General features: G+C 31.0%; 1 protein-coding gene across 10 annotated transcripts in view; it reads left to right on the forward strand.

Annotated features, from left to right (window-relative positions):
- Positions 1-22,614, forward strand: part of LOC122498227 (neurexin-1) — a 413,730-nt gene that overhangs the window by 183,363 nt on the left and 207,753 nt on the right. For 7 of the 10 annotated variants that reach the window (XM_043605873.1, XM_043605868.1, XM_043605865.1 and 4 more), the window contains 2 exons: positions 13,146-13,293; positions 15,675-15,734. In XM_043605873.1, the coding sequence (XP_043461808.1) occupies positions 13,158-13,293; positions 15,675-15,734 (196 nt within the window). In that variant the 5' untranslated portion in view covers positions 13,146-13,157. The remainder of the gene's footprint in view (positions 1-13,145; positions 13,294-15,674; positions 15,735-22,614) is intronic. The other 3 variants (XM_043605870.1, XM_043605872.1, XM_043605867.1) reach the window with 2 other exon arrangements.

The raw sequence follows: 22,614 nt of genomic DNA on the forward strand, positions 1-22,614 counted from the left end.
TATTGTTTATCTCAAGAGAATTCCACACGTTTTGGTTGATTAGAAAACACAATGTTATTTATTGTTATTTAATTATCAACCGACCGAAAATGTGTCAACAATTAATATTAATCGGCACAAATCTACTATCAACTTGCAACCACCTGCCATAGATGTTGGGCCTGTTATCATGCTGCTGGGGCGAACCCAAGGTGCGCATGACCTATATACGGGACCGAAGCAGGATGTCAATTAACCTAATTTCGACAGTTCGTGCCTGGCTGCCGATTCATAATTACGGTTTCACTACGGTTGTCAGTCAATTCATTAAAAAGAATAAAAGATGGATTTCCGTGCTCGTCTGGACCGGATTAAAGGTTAGTGTCCAGAGCATCTCTTCCTCGTTGTCTTGGAAATATCACCAATGTACGGTGTGACCGAGAAATAATATCGAGACGGAAGACCTCATGGCAAGCCGATAGGACGCCGCCATTTTCGGTCGACCGACGCAAATTACCGGCGTGTGGAAGTTCTCAGTTCTCTTCACAAAGTTCAAAATAAAAAGAAGAGTGATCTAAAAGAAAATAATATGCTTGTGTATTCTTCTAATTTTATTTATTCAATTGTTTTATTTGTGTGTTAAATTCATCTTGTCTCTCCTCTGTGTGCGGTACTCACGCCCTATTATTTCAATATAAAACGTAACTTCGTGTAAATAAAATATTGAGCTCGGTAAGAGCTAGTCCGGGAAAGTTCTTTGTTTTGTTACAGCATCGTGACCCGGGTAGTTTACCTACCTGGCGCCGGGGAAGTTCCCTAAAACGGGTTATCGATGGTGTATTATAAGTTCAAAGTGTGTAATTTATAATTCGGCAATTTGGAATCCGTAAATTGCCATTTTTGTAATTTTGTAATTTTGTAATAAAAAGAAGGATGGGAACTAGAAAAAAGTAATTTTCTACACTTATATTTAAATACAAATTTTCTAGAGCAATTTTTCAGTAGACATGCATAAATTTTTCGGGAATCAATATATACTAACATGAATTTAGATTTTAGCATAGGAACAATTTTGTCAAGAAGGATTGATGTTAGAAAAAGATTTTACAAAATACAGGAATTTATCTAGAAAACAATAAGTGTAACGTGTATGTATATGTGGGGAAATTCTTGGTTCTTGAATCCCCTCGCATGCCTAGGAGCAAAGTGGGTCAAAGTGGAGTGGCACGGTAATTTACACGGAAGCAAGCATTGGCTAGTACACATACGTGCACCTATTCACCCCTTGCGATCCATTTACTACGGAAATTAAATATATATAAATAAATGTCTGTGTGTGTGTGTATGTTTGTCAGTATATATCTATTGTTTAAAACCATACAATAAGATACTAAAAGTTTTATAGTCTGTCATCATCCACTGTGCAATGTATGTTGGAACTCTTATACGGTTATTGGTTGTGCTCGTTGTGACCTTGAAGAAAATTGCTCCCGACACTTAATGTTCTGGTATATTTTTAAACCAAGTAATCTTTTACTCAAATCTACCTCTTTTGTCATCAATTTTCATAAAAATTATCAAATAAATAAATATCAAATAAATTATTTTTAATAAACTATTTATGATATAAAATGTTGTTTATTTCTAATTTAAAAAATATTTTGAAATTGTAAATAGTTGTGGATGAGGATTTTTTTGACGCTGTAAAGATTTGGAAGGTAGAACGTCATTAGAAGAAGGGGGAGATGGATTGTAGGTGGAGGGTTTGTTTGAAAAATTGTGAAAGGAGAAAGAGAGATGAGCTTGCTTTTTATAGAAGACGCCTGTCTTTGGTCATGTTTTTTTATTAAGTTGCACGATGACAAAGATAGATGAGAAACAAGTACTAATACTTTGCGACATATATTTTCGATAAAGAAAAATCAAACTCGATGAGCGGTCAAGGTGGAGTATTTGGAGATTGTATTAAATAATTCTAAAACTTATCTCTTATTTAGTGAAGACGAAAAATAATTCAAGGATTAATTAATGTAATTATAATTCTGTTAAAATAATTGTCCTTGGAGTCAAGGATTGACCGCATTCTTGTATTTTTGAAATTTTATTTCTCCTAATTGTGTTATTTATCTATTGGATAAGGTTTATGGCCAGTGTTACGTCTACCCAGCCTGAGGTCCCTTACTTGATTTATTATTCCGCTTCTAGTGGGCCGTTCTGTCTTATTCATTATTTTTGGGTTACACTTTGCGCACTTCTATACTCTCAGTTTTTTTACTCTTCCATAGAACTGGGTGTCTATTTCAAGAGATTGCAGTTATTGCCTGATACGGGTACCTTGTAATGTATCTCGAAAACTGTCAATTGCATTTAATTGGAATTATTTTCTGTCTTCTTCAATAATTACACCCAACGTGGAGTATATTATTGAAGATGAAATGGAGAAGCAGTTAGTTGTATTCGTATTGACCCCTATAATACCCCATCGCAATGGAGTAAATTAGCAAGGACAACCTAGGAGTAATCATTGGTCCATAGAAATTGGTATATTCCTAGGACGACCCTTCTTATTCTTCTACTGCAATTAGCTTCTATAAAGTCACGCTGATATAAACATTTCATTTGATATTTAAAATTAATAAGAAGTTCTACATTGTAGAATATGTATATTAATGATTAATATTAAAAATGTGAAGATTTTCTTAGAAATAGATAGTTGAATTATAGTTCACGTTCTGGGAAAAGCCTTGAGTGTAACTGTGAATTGAAATTCGTAGACGGGTGATAGTTCTAGCTTTCTGATTAAAAATTAAAGTGATAGCTATATTTGTAGCGCAATGCCGTTTGCACTGCAAGATCGATCTTGCTACTACATACTTTATTCAGTGACAACGTCACACAACCGAATCTTTCATTGTTAATCAAGTTACTTAATACCAGACATATCGTCCAAGACACTTCAATCAATTTATTGCTCTTCAAACATTAATTTATAAATGTGTATCACATATCTCTTCAGACGGTTGTTAAAATATCAACGAATATCGGTTCCTTTAATAAATATTCATACGACTGTCATTGCTTTTTTCGTTAGAATAATAATTTAATTAAAATGTTTAAAAAATAATAATTTGTGAATTATTGAAAGAAACTATTTAATATTCAGAAAAAATTGTTTCCTTCTTGTGGTTTGAAATTGGGTTTACTAAGTAGGGATGACCTTTTGTTATGAATCAATGATTACTTAGAGATTACCCACAGGAAATGATTATACAGGAAACGACTTTGGGTTTGCCTAAACTTACCTAGATGAAGATCCTCGACGTCGAGAAGTGACGTCATTATGTTATCCCTCGAAGGATCCTTACGGCATTAGCTTATCGTTCGTCCCTTGATATTTGCCATTTAATCATTAAACCACTTCCTTTGGGATGGTTTGCCTAAATGCGTAACTCATAATTACACTTCACTTGATGAAATTGACATTTATTTTCGCAAATATAGAAAAATTACGAGATTAATTAATTAAAAATAGATTTAAAGATCATTACTAACTGGATGAAATTATTTTCAAAAGAATTGAATATTACAAAAAAGAATAAATTGTAAAATTTAAAAGCTAAAAAGTACAAGATAAGTAAGCAATTTCCACTGTTCAATTAGGATGAAAGGGAGAAAAAGAACAGGCAATTGTCATGTTTTGTTCGTTACCCGCACAAGGTTCAATTAAAATGAAACAAATGGAATGAAATTAAATGAATAAATGAGGTAGTTTTTTCCTTCTTTTCCTTCTCTTTTTCTTCATCTCTTTTTTGGATGAAAAAAAATTTTTTTTTCATGCCAGGCTCTTTGTAATGTACTTTAACAATTAGCTTCGCTAACCGAGACCTCGATTTCCGGCTCTTCGCCTCGGCACACCGTTTTATATTGAGTGTCTCATTAATCGACGCGAGTAAAGTGCAGTCTTTAGAAAAAACCCTGCTCGAAATAAGTACCGCGAGGATTATTGTTCTGATGGGATGAAATTTTTCAATGGACTGTACATATTATAAATGGATTTGAATATAGATTTAGAAGGCAAGAATCTGCTGGTACTTTTGATAATTTGTTTTTTCATAATTAGCTCAGAATAAAAAATGGAAGGAAATTTTACTACTACTGTAAGTTCTTAATTGATGAAAAGTTATTAATTGATGTTTTAAAGAGGACGATGGAGGTTGAAGAAAAATTTCGTGAGCAATCAAAAGAGACTGTTGTCGCGCCACTGGTGAGCGATGAGTTGACTAATAATTTCTCTGCTCTGTCGATAATCAATACCAACAGTCAATATACACTTCACCCTGCTTCGAATTTCAAAGTCACTCTAACTGTTCGACGCAAATGGGTAATAAACCATTTCTTTAAATAATTTTTTATCAAGATGTTTAGGGAATATGTTCTTTTTAACCGATAGCATCGCGTGTTCTTCTTGGGAAGCATCTTTACAGTATAATGAGTTTTAAAACAAAAAGTATCTTCGGCCTGAATAATGAGAAAGAGTGAACATCTGCCGGGGAATTGTAGTTTGTCAGGATTTATGTTTATTGCATATAGCGGAGTAAAAAATGGCAATGGAAAGGGTGAGTAGGGTTGAGGTCTTCCATCCAATCTCTTGAGAAAAGAAACATGAGTTGAAGCAGGCGGTACCAGGCGAATTTCACCACAAGGCACGCAATGTCTAATCCTTCAGAGGGTCATTGGATACGAACTTAAGGAAATATTAATAATTTCCAATTCAAAGTTCAACGAAAAATTCTTTCCCATATAATCGAATTATAATGATAATTATTTTAATAAATCAAAATTATAAATATTTAAGAATTGGTATTAATTTCTAAAAGTGTTGAAAACATTTTTTTCAAAGAACATTACAAAAAATTGTCTCGTAAACTAAATTTTATTTTCTGGTACAACAACATTTATAATGTGGAGAAAAACGGGTTCGCTTTTACTTCTGTTCTGTACTCCACACCAACTTCCACTCAATTTTTCATTAAAGTTAGTCACCGTAAATTTCATACCGAAATTCAAGCATCAGAAAAAAAAATGTTTTTTGACATTTTTCTAATTAGCTTTTTTCCCTCTTCGTGAAAATTTTAATTCATATTTATTCATTACAATGAACAAATGTGATGTTTAATATAAATAATTTAAAGTTTAATTGAGCAATTATTTGGAATTACATAATCTATATGGTGGAATTATAGTGATAAACAGTTTTGTTAAAATAATTTTGTTAGCAAAAGTTTTGCAACCCCCCAAAAGGTAGGAATGTGTGGTCGAGAGAATTTATTTATGAGACGGTTACTTATGTCGACTTTCCACTGAGTTTCGTCATGCACACGGGAAATGGGAGAAACGATATTCAAAATTGGACGAGGAGCTAGCAAACTGTTGAAATATATTGTAAACTTGTCGACAAGTGCTTAAGTATCTTGTATACATATATAGAATAGCGAAACTTTCGTCATATCCCCCACGAAACAAAATCTACATTTTAGTGATAAATATCAAGGACGAAAGGCGGCCTCACCAATTACAAGCAAAAACTTTCACGGAAATATAATTTTCAACGAATTTGAGTAAATTTTCAACTATATTTTTCAACCTACTCCCCTCCCACCCCTGAAAACTCCGAAAATTACCAACTAAAACTAAATATATACAATTTTAGCTTCTCTTCAAATCAGAAGTAACTTGTTTTATGTAGAAAACTAATTTCCTGATCCTAATTTACAAAATAGTTTCAAACGTGTTTCAAATTATAATTATTTCCCTCTATTTTCTCGAAAAAATTTGGAAAATGATTTTTTAATTTTAGACCAAATTGCCCTGAATACTATAACAATTTGTAAAGATTTTTAAAATAAAATTTATTTTGTAGTAAATTTTTTAAGGGGGGGTTCCACACAAGAAGGTAAAAATAACTTTTTAATAATTTCACTTTGTCACAATTTAATTAATCCTATAACGGAAACATAATTTCCCACTTTTTATATTCTGCATTCCACTTTTCATATTCCGCATTTCACTTTTTACATTCCGCATTCCACTTTTCATATTCCGCATTCCACTTTTCACATTCCGCATTCCACTTTTCAGATTCCGCATTCTACTTTTTAGATTCCACATTCCACTATTTAGGTTCCGCATTCCATTTTTCAAATAGTGGAATAGTGGAATGCGGAATCTGAAAAGTGGAATGCGGAATGTGAAATGCAAAATGTTAAAAGTATAATGCTTAGTCGAAAAAATAGAATGTGAAATCGGAATAGTGGAACACGGAATGAAAAAAGTGGAATGCGAAATTGGAAGAGCGGAATGTGAAAAGTGGGATGCAGAATCTGAAAAGTGGAATGCGGAATCTGAATAGTGAAATGCGGAATCGGAATAGTGGAATGCGGAATAGTTACATAATCGCGCTCTCCCCCCCCCCCCCCAGTGACCATAAACACATTCTCGAAAAGACATTTCACAAGAAAACAACACGAATATTTTAATTTTGAAGAAGATAATTTTTGAAATTAATTTCTACTAAGATAAAATTATCTCCAGCATAAAATATTTATTTTACCATGATTTAACTTTATATAGTCCATTTTATAATGAACGCTCTCTCCAACAACGATAATAGAGGAGAAAAGCATGCGCACTTATGTTTGGTGATGGCACCTGGTAATTTTAGTAAGTTACTATTGATTATCGACAAAGCAGTGATGAGTTTAGTTAACTTATCGCTCACTAGTGGCGTAACGATAGTAACTCGATCGACTATTCACGCCATTCTTGTCTCTGCCTGCTCACTTCATTACAGGTTGTCCCAGTGGGAACATCAATTAATTTGAAATTTCTCCAATTCTTCCCAGTAATTAAAAAAGTAAAACTTGTAAATTTAGGAACCATTGTTTACAACTACATAGAAAAAAAAACTTTTCAGGTGAAATTCTGAGCTAATTTTTCAATTTATATATTAAAAAAAATTATTTTCCTTCACATTACAAAAAAAAATAACTCGAAATTGAATTTAAAGCGCAGAACCTTTGTGTTTCACAAATACAAAGTTTAGCAATTCAATTAGGGTTTAAACGAATTCCAGATTGGAAAGGGTGATTCTGTCGTCGACCTTGACCCAGTGTGTGCTTTTTGAATCTTCACCCTCGCGGAATGTTGCAGGGGAAACAAAAATTTTCACTCGACTGCTCACTCCCCCTTAACAAAATATGATCTAGTTATTTCCAACAGCAGTCAATTTATGTTATGATCATAAAATACTCGAGTGAATGAAAAAATTATTTTGACATTGACTTTCAATTATGTAAAGTGTGTGATTTTATGAGAAATTAATTAATTGGTAAAGTGGTTACAGCGAAATATTGTTTAATATTAAATTATCTGAAAATAAATAACAAAAAGTTCTTTACATACAATGAATTTTTAATTGAGCTACTTTTAATTTGATGTGAATATAAATGATTTGCTAATTATCGTGTGTTAAGAAGTATTTTAAAAAAAAGCACTTTACATAGTTTTCAAACTAATTACATACAGCTGGTAACCACTTACTAAAACGTTTCATGTAATCAAGGAAAAGATTAATTAGAGCGCCTACATTATTTAGTGGTGTAATTAAATTTTTCACGATTATAATCTTTTTCACTTGAAAATAACTCTAATGTTTTGTTATTTCTTTTTTTCGTATAATCGTATCTTAATAAACGTTAACAATTGAATTGGCAATTTGCCGAAAGTTTTGGCGTAGTATTTTTTTATTTACTCTCTAAATCTGAATCAGCGATAAGTATGCCACTATTTCAATTAGCGTATATGAGCTGTGAATTAGTGAAATTTCACTAAATAATCAGTGAAACTTCACTGATTAATTAGCGCATATACGCTGTTTTAAAATAGTGGCATACTTATCGCTGAGAATCAGTGAAATTTCGCTGATTCAGATTTAGAGAGTACATTTATCCGGATTTTCAAAGTTTTGTGGTTGAATACTGCGCTATCTTTATGATGAGATAGCAGTGTGGAATTTATTAAAAAAAAATTTTTGTAGAGTAGTAGAATCTTGTGTTATACTACCAAAAACTTTTTTAATCATTTTTTTTTAAGAACCTCGTGTTCGTATTGACAGAAAATGTAGCAAATGTTTGACAACAGTAAGTCAATGTAAATGAATAGATGTCGTGAGGGTTTTATGAGAAAGAGGAAAACGTTGGGTTGGGGGAAAGTTAAGGGTGGTGATTGTCGTGGCATGGAAATTGACTAAGTTTTCGAGGAAATTACACGGCAATTTATAGCTTGGCGAATTAATAACCCGGTAGCGAGACTAGTTACACGATGTTCCGATCATTTTCCCACTTTCCGATTTCATTTCCGCTCTCATAAATTCCCTTGCTGCTTTTGTTTTCTATAATGACAAAAGTCACTAAAAAATATTTATTTTCTTCTATCAACAACTAAGAAATTGGAAATTTCTAAACTAACTGTAGAAATAAATATTGATTGATGATCACTTGACATTAAACAACAGGAATATTTAGTCCTATTGGGATTAGGGAGAAGGGTGGGTTTGTGAATTTATGGTAAACACTAAAACAATCGCAGTTTATCTTCATATTGAACCTGACGGAAACAAACGGTTCATGTCTCCAGGATATTCGGTCAAGTTGGAAGCTAGTGGTTCGTCGACCAAATAGTATTCACTATATGTGCAAATATCTATATTCTCTCTCTCTCACTCTCTCAATGTAGTCTCCACCGGGACTTGCACAGCTCGGCAAATACTCGACAGTACACAATTCCAGTTTAGTTTAAACTAAGCGTAACGACTACGTTTCTCTTATACACTGACGGAAAGAACACTTTCCAAGACTTTATCGGCTCTCTTCATTTTGCAAAACCACCAAGGCAAGAAACCGCACATATACACACTTATAAACCATGAAAAGAAAAATCTCACTATTTCTGGATCCGAGTAATTTTCAAACTCGCTGTGTACACAAAAGTAAAGGTAAACCGCTGAAAACAATTTACTTGGGTTTCTTTCGCTGTTGGCTTAAAAGCTGGGGAAAAAAGTGTAATAACTTTAAAAGGTTTGGGACACGCCCATTGGAGGTAGGGAAACGCCTATTTAAAAAAAATGGGTTTGTAGTATTTAAGAAAGTTGGAGCCAAGTTTTTTTTAATAGCGTCCTTTTCAGTATCTATTTAAGTATCCTCTGAATTGTGATTTCTATTTACTTGGTACTTTACGGAAACGCCCATCCCACTTTGACGAATGGGATCAGCAGATTTAGTGATTCTTCCAATCTTTTGTTAAAAAATGTATAATTTTTATAATAGTTTGAGGAAAAACACCATATTTAACAATTTTTTAAAATCAATTGTTACATAGTAATGCACTGAGGAACAGACGTTATCTACTCGGTATTCTCTTCCACTCTGACTTTAGTCCACGCCCATTTTTAGTATAGGTGACGCCCACTTTAGTAGAAAAGGGAGGGTCGTTTAAAATAGCAACGCCTACATTTAAAATACTAACGCCCATTTTAAAAACGTCAACGCCCACTTTTATTTCTGTCGATCTGAATCGACACGCCATCTGTCGGAATTTTTACCGAATTATACACTCACGGAACGAAAATAGTTTTTAGGAAAAACACCATATTTAATAATTTTTTTTGTATAAATTGTCACATAGTAATTCAATGAGGAAGAGACGTTATCTACTCGGTGTTCGCTTCCACTCTGACTTTAGTCCACGCCCACTATTAGTAAAAGTGACGCCCACTTTAGTAGGAAAGGGAGGATCGTTTAAAATAGCAACGCCTACATTTAAAATAGTAACGCCCATTTTAAAATTGGCAACGCCCAATCATGTAAAGCAGAATCGGATTATTTAAAACGCCACGCCCACTTTTGGCACAGTGAAATTACTTCTCAATGTGGATAATTCAACCGTTTTAATTTGTCCATGAGGGTGAGTTGATTTACTACAAATTAGATTAGCTGATTTATTTGCGAATCGTTATTGCAACTATCCACAATGCACCTGAGGTGGGTGTAGCAGTAGAAAGAGAAGAAGGAGAAGAGGGAGGAGTGCCCATCTATATAGTTATACATTAGAAATATGCAGCTTGCATAGTTTAGCTTCTGGAATTATACAGCCTCGGGAGATGCCGCTCCTCGGAACTTGAATAAAATGGAAAATTCCTACTGAATATTTTCATTAATCTAAAGTTTGTTGCATAGTTTCTCAAGATCAAATTTTCAGTAATGTGTCAATTTTTTTTTAACATTGTACTAATTTCGTTGATAAACAGGGAATATAAATATCAAATGTTTATTTTTAAAAACGTCTAATTGGCACAAATATTTTATTTCTAAATTTAAAAAAATGTTTAATTTTTTCTATTTCTGTGTTCTAATTTAGTTGCAGTAAAAAAAATTTTCCCCAAGTTATTTCCTCATGGAATTGATATTATACTTTGAGAAAGTCCACTTTGACCGGAGATTTTTGACGTCAAAAGCAAGGTTAAGATATTTTAGTAGCCAATTTATTCAAGGGAAACATTAGCGGTTTTTGTGATGAGGTAAAGTGCTTTGAAAATCGTGAGCTGTGCAAAAGAGGGTCCCTCTCTTTTCATTTTTTTTCAGTCGAGAAATTTTTCAAGCGCACGTCTCTGTCTTGCATCTAAAATATGCAATTTGTCGAGAATTTGATATCCGTCAATTATTTCCCATTGAAAATTTTATTAACAAACATTTATTAATTTATTTGCATATTTTACTTTCTTATTCTATCACACAAATGCAAATAACAACTTTTTGATGGAAATTTAATTAACAAAACAAAGAGAGTAAAAAATTATAATTAGCAGTATTTTAAAAACAATTTATTCATAATAATGAATGACATTTCACCAAAGCTTTTTTTTTTGTTTTATTTCTTATTTCAACACAAAAACTTTTAATTTTATGTACATAAAAAATATTTTTAATAAATGTTCTTGGTTTAATTAAAAATTTTTTAACTTTATTTGAATGATAAATTTTTTCTTTTAATTTCTGCGGCAAAAAAAGCGCTAATGAAAGAAAAACCAAAAAAAAAATTCTGCGACAAATCTGAATAAAACTTGAGAAATAAATAAAAGTGAATAAGAGAAAAAGGAAGGAGAATATAAAATAGAAACTAAATCTCCAAGGAGAATACAAACTTTTGGTTCAAGAAGAAAAGAAAAACCATCTTTGGAATTAAAAAAAATATCCCTATTATTTTAATAAGTGTTAAATACAGTGAGATAATGCGGTGATATGAACTAGTGACCCGGTGTGCGCATTAAGGGAAGTAAAAATTTTTACACTTTGTGTCCCGCGAGATATGCATTGAGAACGCGCGTAGACGAAGAAATGAAGAAAAAAGAAGTGATAAAAATAATGCAGATCCTCCACCCATTTATCGTATCTCATAAAAGTTAAAATTCAACGGATATTAAATTTTAAAATAAAACTTGAAAAACCCCGTCTTTTCTTTGAATAATCTCACGTTAAAAAAAAGGGAAAAAGTAATTTGATAATTCCAACGGATATTAAAATTTTAAATTATCGTTCAATTTCATTAGAAAAAAAATTCAAATTGGAAATATTGACTTTGTTGCTGCATTTTGTGAAAAAAAATGTTGAAGGAGATTAAATATTTTAGAATTAGTGAAGTGATGTAATATTCATTAAAAAGTCAATTTGGGCGTTTTGTATATTTTGTAGTGTCAGTTTGTTTGTAGACGCTGTGAGTTATGAACTGCGCCACTTGAAAATATAATTTCCTAATTGACATGGTTTTTAAAAAGTTTTATCGACAGTACTTTTGTCTTCTTATTGCAGTACTCATGTCGCTCACGGTGAAGAGAGGTCGCTGCGAGAACGACGTTTTGTTTGACAATTAATTTTTGGTGGTTTTTTTTATTCCTCCACAAAGAGTTTATTTGTGGTTGAATACTGGGCTATATTTACTTTTCGAAATAAAATTTTTATTTTTATACGAATTCTTTTACGTAAAGAGTTTTTTGTAGTTAAATACTGGGCTTTATTTATTTTTCGACATAGAAATAAAAAAGTTTCATCAACAGTACTTTTGTGTACAAGAACGACGCTTGTTTGACAATTTATTTTTGGCGTTGTATTTTTTATTATTATATTCCACCATAAATTTATTTGTAGTTGAATACTGGGCTATATTTATTTTTCGACATAGAAATTTATTTATTTTAATACGAATACTCAGACAACAATTTATTTGTTGTTACATAACGGCTTTAAATATATTTTTCAACATAGAATTTTGAATGTTTTATCGACAGTAGTTTTATGTTGGTATTGAAGTACTCATAATACTCACGGTGAAGAGAGGTCACTACAACAACGACGCCAATTTGACAATTAATTTTTGGCTTTTTTTTATCCCGCCATAAAAAGTTTTGTGGTTTAATACTGGGCTGTATTTACAATTCCCCCTTAGAATTTTATATTTCTATTTATGAAATGGGTGGAAATTGTTGAAAGATGTTGCATTTAAATACTAAGCTTTTAAATTTTTTTCTACTTAGTGTTTTCATATTTACATTTATCCTAACTTTAAAAATTTTATGATTGAATACTGGGTTCTTCATTTCTTTTTCCCTATGTACCTTTTTTAACTCCCACTCATCCTGACTTTCAATATTTCATTAATTAAATATTTAAATTTTTTCCAACTTGTATTATTTATTACCACTCAGTTCGAATTAATAAAAAATTTCTCTTCGAATACTCCCTTAATACAAAATCGCTTTTGTAATTCGTATTTTTGAACAAAAATATTAAATTCATTTAATTGTAAAATTCATTGTAGGTTAAATTAATGTGGATAAAATTTTTAATGAGCTATAAAAATGCATGTAGTGGTAATATTTATTTAATATCGGGCTTGTTATATTGTAGCACGAGATAAATTTTGAATTTTACGAGATGATGGAGGTTTTAAGGGTTGGGAGAAGTAGGGAGGGAGAGGTAGATTCATAACACCATACATAATGGCTTTATGAGCATGTAACATTGGTCTGAAAAATTTTCTTCTCGTGCCTGTTGCAGAGTTTGCGAAACATGGTGTCAGCAAACATGACGGACGCCTGTGAAACACGCGATCCATGTCAACATGGTGGGATTTGCATTTCCACTGACAGTGGGCCCATCTGCGAATGTCGCACCGGTGACTATGAAGGAATTTACTGTGAAAAAGGTAAGAAAAATGTTTGTTGTACTCATTCTTTTTTCATTTGCTCTTTCAGTTAATCTTTGTTTCAGAAGGAAAAATGTTATTTATCATTTTTCATAAATGTATAAATATGATAAAATGTGAATTTTAAAAATTAAATTTTATCTAATTTTGTATTTCGGCTGATTAAGAACACTGTGCTGGGAGTGGGGGTAACGAACTGTGATTGGCCCTTGTCGTTTCTCCCCACTTCTTTTCAGCTGCGCGCGCAGTGTTCTCAATCAACTCCAGTCAGAGGACAACTGCATTTTCACAGTGTTAATGAATACAGAAAATAATTATTCCAATTTCAGCAATAGCGAACAGTGATTCTGCCTGTTTAAACGTGTTCAATTTTCTAATCTAATCAACGTCGCTTTTAATCAAAATTTATTTAAATTCATTAATTTCTACTACTATTATTATTGCTATTATTAATATAATTTCATTAGAAGCTAACAGTGATTCCCCCTCTTTAAACGTGTTCAATTTGCTGATCTAATCAAAGCAGCTTTTATTAATAGTTTATTTAAATTAATTATTTTTCTACTACTATTATTATTATTACTATGATTAATATAATTTCATCAAAAGCAAACAGTGATTCTCCCTATTTAAACGTGTTCAATTTTCCAATCGTTTTACCAACGCCGCTTTTATAATAAATAATTTAAATTTATTTTCCTACTACTATTCTTTAAAAAAAGAATATGAAAATAATACCTTGGGTATTGTATTAATAAAAGTTTTTGCTTCTTAATTTGTTTAAAACTCCTGGTTCTCTTTTTAATGTATAATATTGTCATTTTAATAAAAAAATAATAACAGTTCTCGGTATTTTAACGAAGCAATAAAATTAGTGAAACACACAACTGATAAGAACGAAAATGGCAACTCATAGTTATTAAAAGCAGGGATGAAACTCATAATTTCTTATGAACTTCCGAGATCTAAAATAAAGTTGTTTGAAGCTTAAACGAGCGCTACTGATCGTAAAGGCCTTCAAGACGTAAATCTCTAGGTAAGGGCGTTTATGACTTAAGTTCTCATAACGCGCAATGTCAAAGTGATATCATGTATGAGAAAACGAGGCGGTTTTTCACGTACAGGTGTGAACCATTTTTTTACGACATCTCTTTTTACTTACGTGAATTTATATATCCCTTTTAATTTTATCACTTTTCATTTCCGGCCGTTAAAATAAGAAATGTAAAATGATTTGCCTTTTATGTTAACGTTCGATTTTTTTTCTAAAATTTAAATTTATACCCATTTCTTGATCTGTGATTTCTAGACCATTTTTTCTTAAGATTAAAACCCATGAATTTGACCTAAATTCTTAAATCGCATTCACTTCTGAATTCTAAATTATACGATTTAATTTTTTCTCTTGACCTGTAAATTTTGTATTTCTTTCTGAAATTATTAAATAGGTTTTCTTTCATAAATATGCATGTAATTATTTAAAAATTGTTGAGAAAGGGTAAAAATAGTGACCTCCTTCTTGAGAATAAATGATTGAACGGGATGAATATTAGGTGGTCGTGGATATTACTCTGAGGCGTAGAATTGTTGATTGTTGACCTATTTCTTGTCTTTGGAGGAAATTTTCAGAAATAAAGGCCCCTCAAACGACTATTATTCAAATTGATAACGTCAATGTTACTTTTAAATTAAATACCCGTCTGGGAGTTTCATATCCCAATAGAGCAATTGACATTTTTATGTCACTTCCGTAATTTATATGCTTTACGACGAAAAAGCAATTATTTTCTGTCTCTCATATCTTCTATTATTGCCTATATTTAAATTTATTGTCTCTTTAAGGCGATATTAAGTTAAATTCGCTGCTTTTTGGGGTGTATTATAGTTTAGAAGTAAGTGTATTTGACATTAAGGACGCAGTCATGAAGGTAAAACTATAGAAACGTATTTTTCGAATAAAAACTTTGTACCTATATTGTAAATATTACTAAATGTATGGTAAAATTTACAGTATCTATGGCGAACGTTACTAAACGTATGGTAAAATTGACAATGTCTATGGCGAACGTTACTAAACATACGGTAAAATCTACAGTGTTCTAAATTGTACTCAGGATAGTAGTTTGGCCAAGAATAATAGAAATTGAAAAATGTAGAACAAAAAATTTTTTATTTGTAATATAATTCTCCTATCCATTATATGTTAACATCATTAGATTATCATTCACATGATTAATGGTGTACAAAAAAGAATTCCTTTACATTTATTTAAAATTAATAACAAATTTTCTTTTTGTTTGATTGTAGCGTTACTCAAGTGGCATGTTCATTTCTTATTTTGTTTTTTATTACTTTTTTCTTTTTGTTTGTGCGATAAAAAGAAGCATGGAGCACGGTGCTGCCTACGGCGGGTGGTGGTGATTACTGGCAGTGGGATTACAGTGAGTCTCGTTAACTTATTAGACCTCGTAAATCAGTCGTACTAAGGCTAGATATATACTACTATATAGAGAGATTCCTCCTAGCGCTTAGCTACTACATTTTTGATATTACACCATTCTTCCGTTCAAAAAAAAAAATTCCAAACACAATATCATTGTTCAGGTACCATAATGTGTGGCCCACCCTACCCCTTCGCCTGTTTCTCTCTTGCCACTATAATCCATTATTTATTTTTTTTGCATTTTTTTTTCTTGTCGTTTGTTGTTGTTGCTGTATTAATATTGTTCATCGTCCATAACATTAGGTGTGTAGTTGCAGAAAAATGTGTCTCTCACAAAAAAGTACAAAAATAACCCATCCGTCATTTTTCTATTCCATTGCAGTGATACCAAAAAGGCAGCACATTTTAATTTTTATAGATTTTTTTTCTTTTCATTATAGTAAAAAGTAAGGATTGAATTGTAGTCTATATGTTTTGAGTTAATGTCACAGTTGATAACACATTTTGTTTAAAATTCAAAGACACCGCTTTCTTCTTCATAATTGTTAATTATAAAATTAGAATATTTACGAACAAAAATAACTTTTCAACGTTTATATAATGTAAACTGTAGATTTCTGGTAAGAACTTTAATTTAGTTGATAATTATAAAATCACGAAGAGAAAACAGTTTTTGGATCAATATTATATAATAGAACTTTTTATGTTTGAATTAGTTGAAAAGAAATTTTTGGTAGATTAATTTTTTTATTAAGAGAAATTTAGTTGATAAATATAGAATTACGAAGGGAAAATAGTTTTAGAAAAAACACCATATTTAAGAATTTTGTTCTATAAATTGTCACATGGTAATTCGTTAGGTAACAGATGATGTTGTCTCCTCGGTGAAAAAGTCCTTTTTGCCGTGGCGCTACTAGTTCTCTTTCTTTTCTTTCGTTATCGACTCTGGCAATATTTCTCTCTCTCTCACTTTACGTAACTTAACCTCATATTGCAGAACCCACTTTTCTTTTAATACTTAAAATTCATTCCATAAACTTTTAACTTTTTATGAATTGTAAAGTTTTGCAATAATAATAATAATATTAATTAATAAATACATAAAGCAAAAAATATTTTTGTTTTTAACGCAAAACCCATAGTTTTGACAAGTGATGGCGATACTACATTGCCAACACGATTAACTCAAGTTAAAAATAAGTTGTAAAACCGGATCTTAATGATTTAAAAAAATCTGTCATATAGTCAACATTTTTATTTTTAATTCTTGCTTTACATTAGTAATCATTTAAGTCTGTTTTCATAGATGTCCTTTTTCGTATAATTTATGTTGAACATAGTTGCTTTATTTTATTTTTTCACTTTGATTCCTCAGTATAATATACATAGAATCATATACAATTTGTACTTAAAATTATTTAGTTTTCACGCATTATTTACTGTAAATTGTACTTTTTTCTTAGAACACAAAAATACCTAGAATTTACATTTCACCAAATTCTTTAAAGAAATAAATATTGTACAAATTTCCATTGTTGTAAAATTTAAATTACCCACAAAAAGTTTTAGTTAAGTAAAAAAAATAAATTCTGAAACTGTTTTTAAAAAAAGTTTTTTAACTTTAATATTGTTAATTATTCTATGCTTTTGGCATTATCCTTTTGAAGGTTTTGTTTACATTTGCAGCAAACGAAGTTTTGTAGGTGAAAACAATTAAAAAGTGAAATTTATTCGAAATTTAATCTCTATCCATCAGTTTCTATTCGTGATTCCTCCTGTTTAAACGTGTTCAATTTTTGAAAAAATATCGCAAAGACAATTTTGAAACTTTTTACAATTTTATTATTATAGTAAATTTTTATAATAATAGTAATAATAACTCCAAATGCTTTAATCTTGTCCTTCCGGTTTCACGGAATTTTAAAAAGTCGAGTTATTTCTATCAAATATTCTTAATTCATGAAATTTAATCTCCATTCATTAGTTGATAACAGTGATACCGCCTGTTTAAACGTGTTCATATACCGCAATAAGATATTGATTTTCAAATATTTGATTTAAAATTAATTCTATTAATTAATTAATAATTTAATTATTATTTATTACATTAATTATACATTTTACAAAATATTGACACATTTTGCAGTATAATAATAAAATTATAGTTGAATATCAATACAGTATACAAAATTATAAAAAGATATTTAAATTGTGAAAGTAATTATATAACATAACTTATTTAGTAATATAAAATATAAAATATTATAATTAATAATTTATTTTAAAAGTTTTATAAATAGAAAAATTATCGAATAGTAATGTAAGGTGAAATATATATTTCAAATCATTTCGATCTCGCTATTGCAATAAATATTTTATTTTTGGAAAACGGAATTATTTTTTAATTTTGTTCTTTAAATTATGTAATGATTTTACGGGATTGAGTATCACAACATTTAATTGTTTTAATAATTACATAATTGATTTTAGCACTTTGAATCTTGTTTCAGGAGTGTTTGCATTTTTTAAATCGCGATCGTGAAAATAATTAATAGAAAGTATTTTCTCGAATTGAAACTCTTTCGGTAAAATAGAAAATTTTTGTGAAATTTAAGTGATTTTGTCAGGCAAGATCGAATCTAACTGTCAGTTATAAGAACTTAAAAAACGTCTTTTAAAAAAAATATTTTTGTTTTCATGTGAGAAAAAAATAAACCATTTTCGCTCCTGTTAGACGTGAGCCAGCATCATCTTTCTTTTGGCACACACGCCACTCGAGTAATTGCAAAACTCGGTTCTGTTTTGTCGTAACACGTAGATAGAACAAAAGGCTGGGGCAAAAGAAAATCGTCACTACAAACATATATATCTGTATATGTATATATACTTGTACATAAACAGCTGACGTAACTGTTAGTTGGGTGAGAGAAGGAAAATACACAATAGAAAAGTGGAATGGGCTGACGACCTCTAACGTCGTTGGGTTCACAGTTTGAGAAAACGACCTTTTAGTTGAGTCGAGGGCGCGATTATATTTCCTTTGCCGCAAGGGCCGTGGTAATAATATTATGTTCAAGAGGTCCGAAGGGAGAATTTATACCCATGTGAATGCTGACACCACCAAAAATTGTCCCTTCAATGATATATAGAAATGAAATTCAACATTATGATCGATACTTTATTGTTCAACCTTAGCGGATTAGGATCACCGAGAAATCACTGATTACGGTGAATTGTAAATAAAAACTGTAAAACCATATACTACCACAAAATTTAATACAGAAATTGAAAAAGGACATTCTGATAAAGAAATTGGTATAAACATTTTAATAATAAATAGAAAACATTAATTTTGTATTTTAAAATAATATTTAAAGTCAAACACATCGTCGGTGATTTATTCAAGTTGCACCATCGTAGAACCGACTATGGTAAGAACTCTGTTCTTAACAAATGTTGATATAAAAATTGGATAAATCCCCATCACGTAAATCCTCCAATTTAAGGTGATATCTATCAGTTTTCGTCCCTTATGCTCAAGAATCACGATTTCACTTCTTACATTCTTGAGATTGCCAGTCGATGCCATACATGTCACGTTTTAAGTCCATACAGAAAAGATACTCGACCCAAAATTCAATCGACACGTACTTTTCGTCCACGGTGTGTGGTGTAATATGTAAAAAAAAGAAGAAATTCCCTTTTGCGAACGTGTCTACAAAATTGGATATTTTCGTATCAAAGTAATATTTTCGAATGAAATTGGTATTTCTTTATGTTTACAATTTTCTTTTTGGTAAAAATTTTTACTAGATTGGTTAGTAAATATTTTAATGTAGATAATATTACCCGACTGACTGTTCTTATTATTTTTTCAAATATTTTAGGAAAATATGTATTAGAGGCGACTTTGATTTTTCGAAGAATGTATGGGAGATGAAGAAGGATGACTAGTAGCGGCATGGAAAGAACTCGAAGTAGTCAGTGCTGCAGTGTACTGCGAAACAAATGTCAGAGTTGAAGTGAATAGCGAGTAGACTACATCAGCCGTTATTCAATGGATCATTTAGTGACACAAAAAATTCTTAAATATGGTGTTTTTCCTAAAATTATTTTCTCTTCGTTCTTCTATAATTATTACATTTCTCATAGAATTGGTAATAGACTATCTGCATTTATTTATTACGTTCTAAAGAGAGAAGTAAAATTGAAGTTCTGTTGTATGAAAACATTCTGACTTGTATTTTCAAATTAATGAGTTTTTGAAAGCACTAGATTCATCTAAGCAATTATTAATTATCTCTAGGTGACGGTGGAGTAATATAATTTTCCTACAAGGCGTCGAATTTCATTTGAAGTTTAATTTTCCTTTGAAGTGAAATTTCTTTATTTGATGAATATATTATATTTTTCTATTCATAGTTATTATTAATTTAATTCATTGCTTTAATACTATTGTTATCTTCTATAAATCTTAATTTTCTAATCTTTAATCTTAATTAGAATTACATTAGTATGAAAGGTGTCATAAAACCAGTAGATTATTTTGATAATTAACTATTGTGACAACCAAGTTAAGATTTAATTTAGAAATATTAAATAATATTGAGAAAGGGTTCGACTTAACTGATAGCATATAAAGATTTCGAGCAAAGTTCCCTCAATTGAAAAATACCATGAATGTTGAACAAGCCTTCTGTATTTTATGAGCTTATGTGAAATATTTGTTGTTGATCTGAATAGAAAGATTTTCAATATTAGTATTAATTGTGAAATCTTTATATTCGGATCCTTGTTGCTATTTAAATTCAAGTACATTGGTCAATTTAGGTTTAGAAAACGGTGTGAAGGGAACTTAAAAAAAATTACGTGTTTCGTTTGACAAAGTTTACTATGAGTTGCATGGACCTGCAGCCGGTTTTCCCTTGTACTAGACTCATGAAGTGGCTAAGCCATCGTATTAGCATGTATATTGCGTCACGTCGACACGTGGCAACGACATCCTTTTACCAGAAACTACCTTCAAGTTGCTTTCCTTCCACTATGCCTCCATGACCTTACACGTCTTCAGACTATCTCTTTACTCATTCAAATTTAAAACATCACTATAACTGTGAAACACTTTCTTCGTTTTATCACAAATTTTACATTTGTTAACTTCGGACAAAAATAAGAATAGTAGAAACAAAAGAAATACTAATAATAGTAAATCGGAAATCTATTCTTTGTCATTTGAAATAGAAGAAAGATGTCTTTGAGTGAGATACGAAGCATTATTGAAGAGCATTGAATGCTTGTTCAGGAATTTCGACTTTGTAAAGTCTAGAGATAGTGATTAAATGGTAGATTCCAAGACTTTGAGTGGACTCGGAATAGTAGAAAACTTTACGGGTCGAGGGTCACCAGGAAGTCTTGTCGAGTTCGAGAGGTTAAGTCTATCCACGGTCCATCGACTCTCTTATCCTCTCTTTGTTCACTTTATCTATTATATACATTGCCTTTCAAAAGATTCGAATATTTCGAGATTAGTATTGAATTATGTGATTGTCTGACTCAACAGTTTTTGGTAGCCTTAAATAGCATTCTATTTGTAATTTGCAGATTTCTAGGATCTTTGTATTCCTTTTATTATGAGAATTCCTGTACAGCAATTGCTGAACGTCTTCTTCCTGGATAAGGCAATTCAAGACGATCGCCTAAAAATTCATACTAGGCTTCGCAGAAAAAAATATCTTAGACATTTCTTGACTTCTATCCAGGAATACATTTTTTTCTCTCCTTTCCTTTTTCCCAGAAGCAGAAAAAAGGAAACAAATTGTGAAATCTCCTTAGGCTATGGAAAGGTGGTTAATGGCTTTCTCGATATCCGAAGCATTTCATAAAGACTTATCCTCACATCGACATTTCTGTCAGCTATTTTTCGTCTTCTAACAAAACGACTTATGACATTAAGCTCGAATGGTGAATGTCGGAAAAATGAAATTCTCAGCTAGTGCCATTTAGTGTTTTTATTCGAACGACACCATCTTAAAACTGACTTTATTTTTCATTTTGACATAAGAACATCCTCTTCATTAATAATCTTTTTCAAACTGAGTTAATTCTCCTCACTATAATCTGAAATAAGTCAGGAAAAAATGTGAAAAGAAGGTTTATTATTATTTTAATTATTTTACTTGTTTCGAGTAACCATACAATTAATTAGATGAGCAATCTTTTTACAACCCTATCCTCATCCCAAATAAGAATTCTTCTTTAAAACGAGGAACTAAAACGTTAAGAAAGTAGGTTACGATTCAACGTAACATATCGGTAGAAAAAATTAATAAAACAATTTAAATTGGTCGAGTGCTCTTTACTGAAAGCTCATATACGACTTTCCGAAAAAGAGAACATTTTATCCTTTCAAGGTTGGTTTCTCTCGCCAGGAGAAAATCCCGAGAACATTGGAATCCCCTTCAATAAATTTGACTCTGCCACTTCAGTTTTTATCGTCTGGACTATCTCGATTTATTTCAAAAAGAGAAATGGAAGTGAAGGGAAGGGGTTTTTGGAGGAGAGTCTGCAATATAAAGTCGATGCCAGAATCCTCAGCGAAGCAGATCCCACAGTATTGCTTTTCTTTTCTTTTTTTTTAAGAAAAAAAAGGATCAAGGCAACTATTTTATGAAATATACAGAATGACAAATTTTTTTTTGTTTTCCATTGGAAGTTTTTTCTTGCATTAGAAATCAATATTTCCTTTATTTTTCAAAATCATTTTACGAAATACTGAATTGTATTTGTGCTAATTTTCTTTAAGTTTTTAAAAACTGACTTTCATTATTTTTTAGTGCTAAAGTATATTCCAGAATTATGAAAATTTTCAAAGTGACGTG

The sequence above is a fragment of the Leptopilina heterotoma genome, unplaced genomic scaffold, assembly GCF_015476425.1.
Source record: "Leptopilina heterotoma isolate Lh14 unplaced genomic scaffold, ASM1547642v1 Lhet_144, whole genome shotgun sequence".
In the NCBI taxonomy this organism is placed as follows: domain Eukaryota; kingdom Metazoa; phylum Arthropoda; class Insecta; order Hymenoptera; family Figitidae; genus Leptopilina; species Leptopilina heterotoma.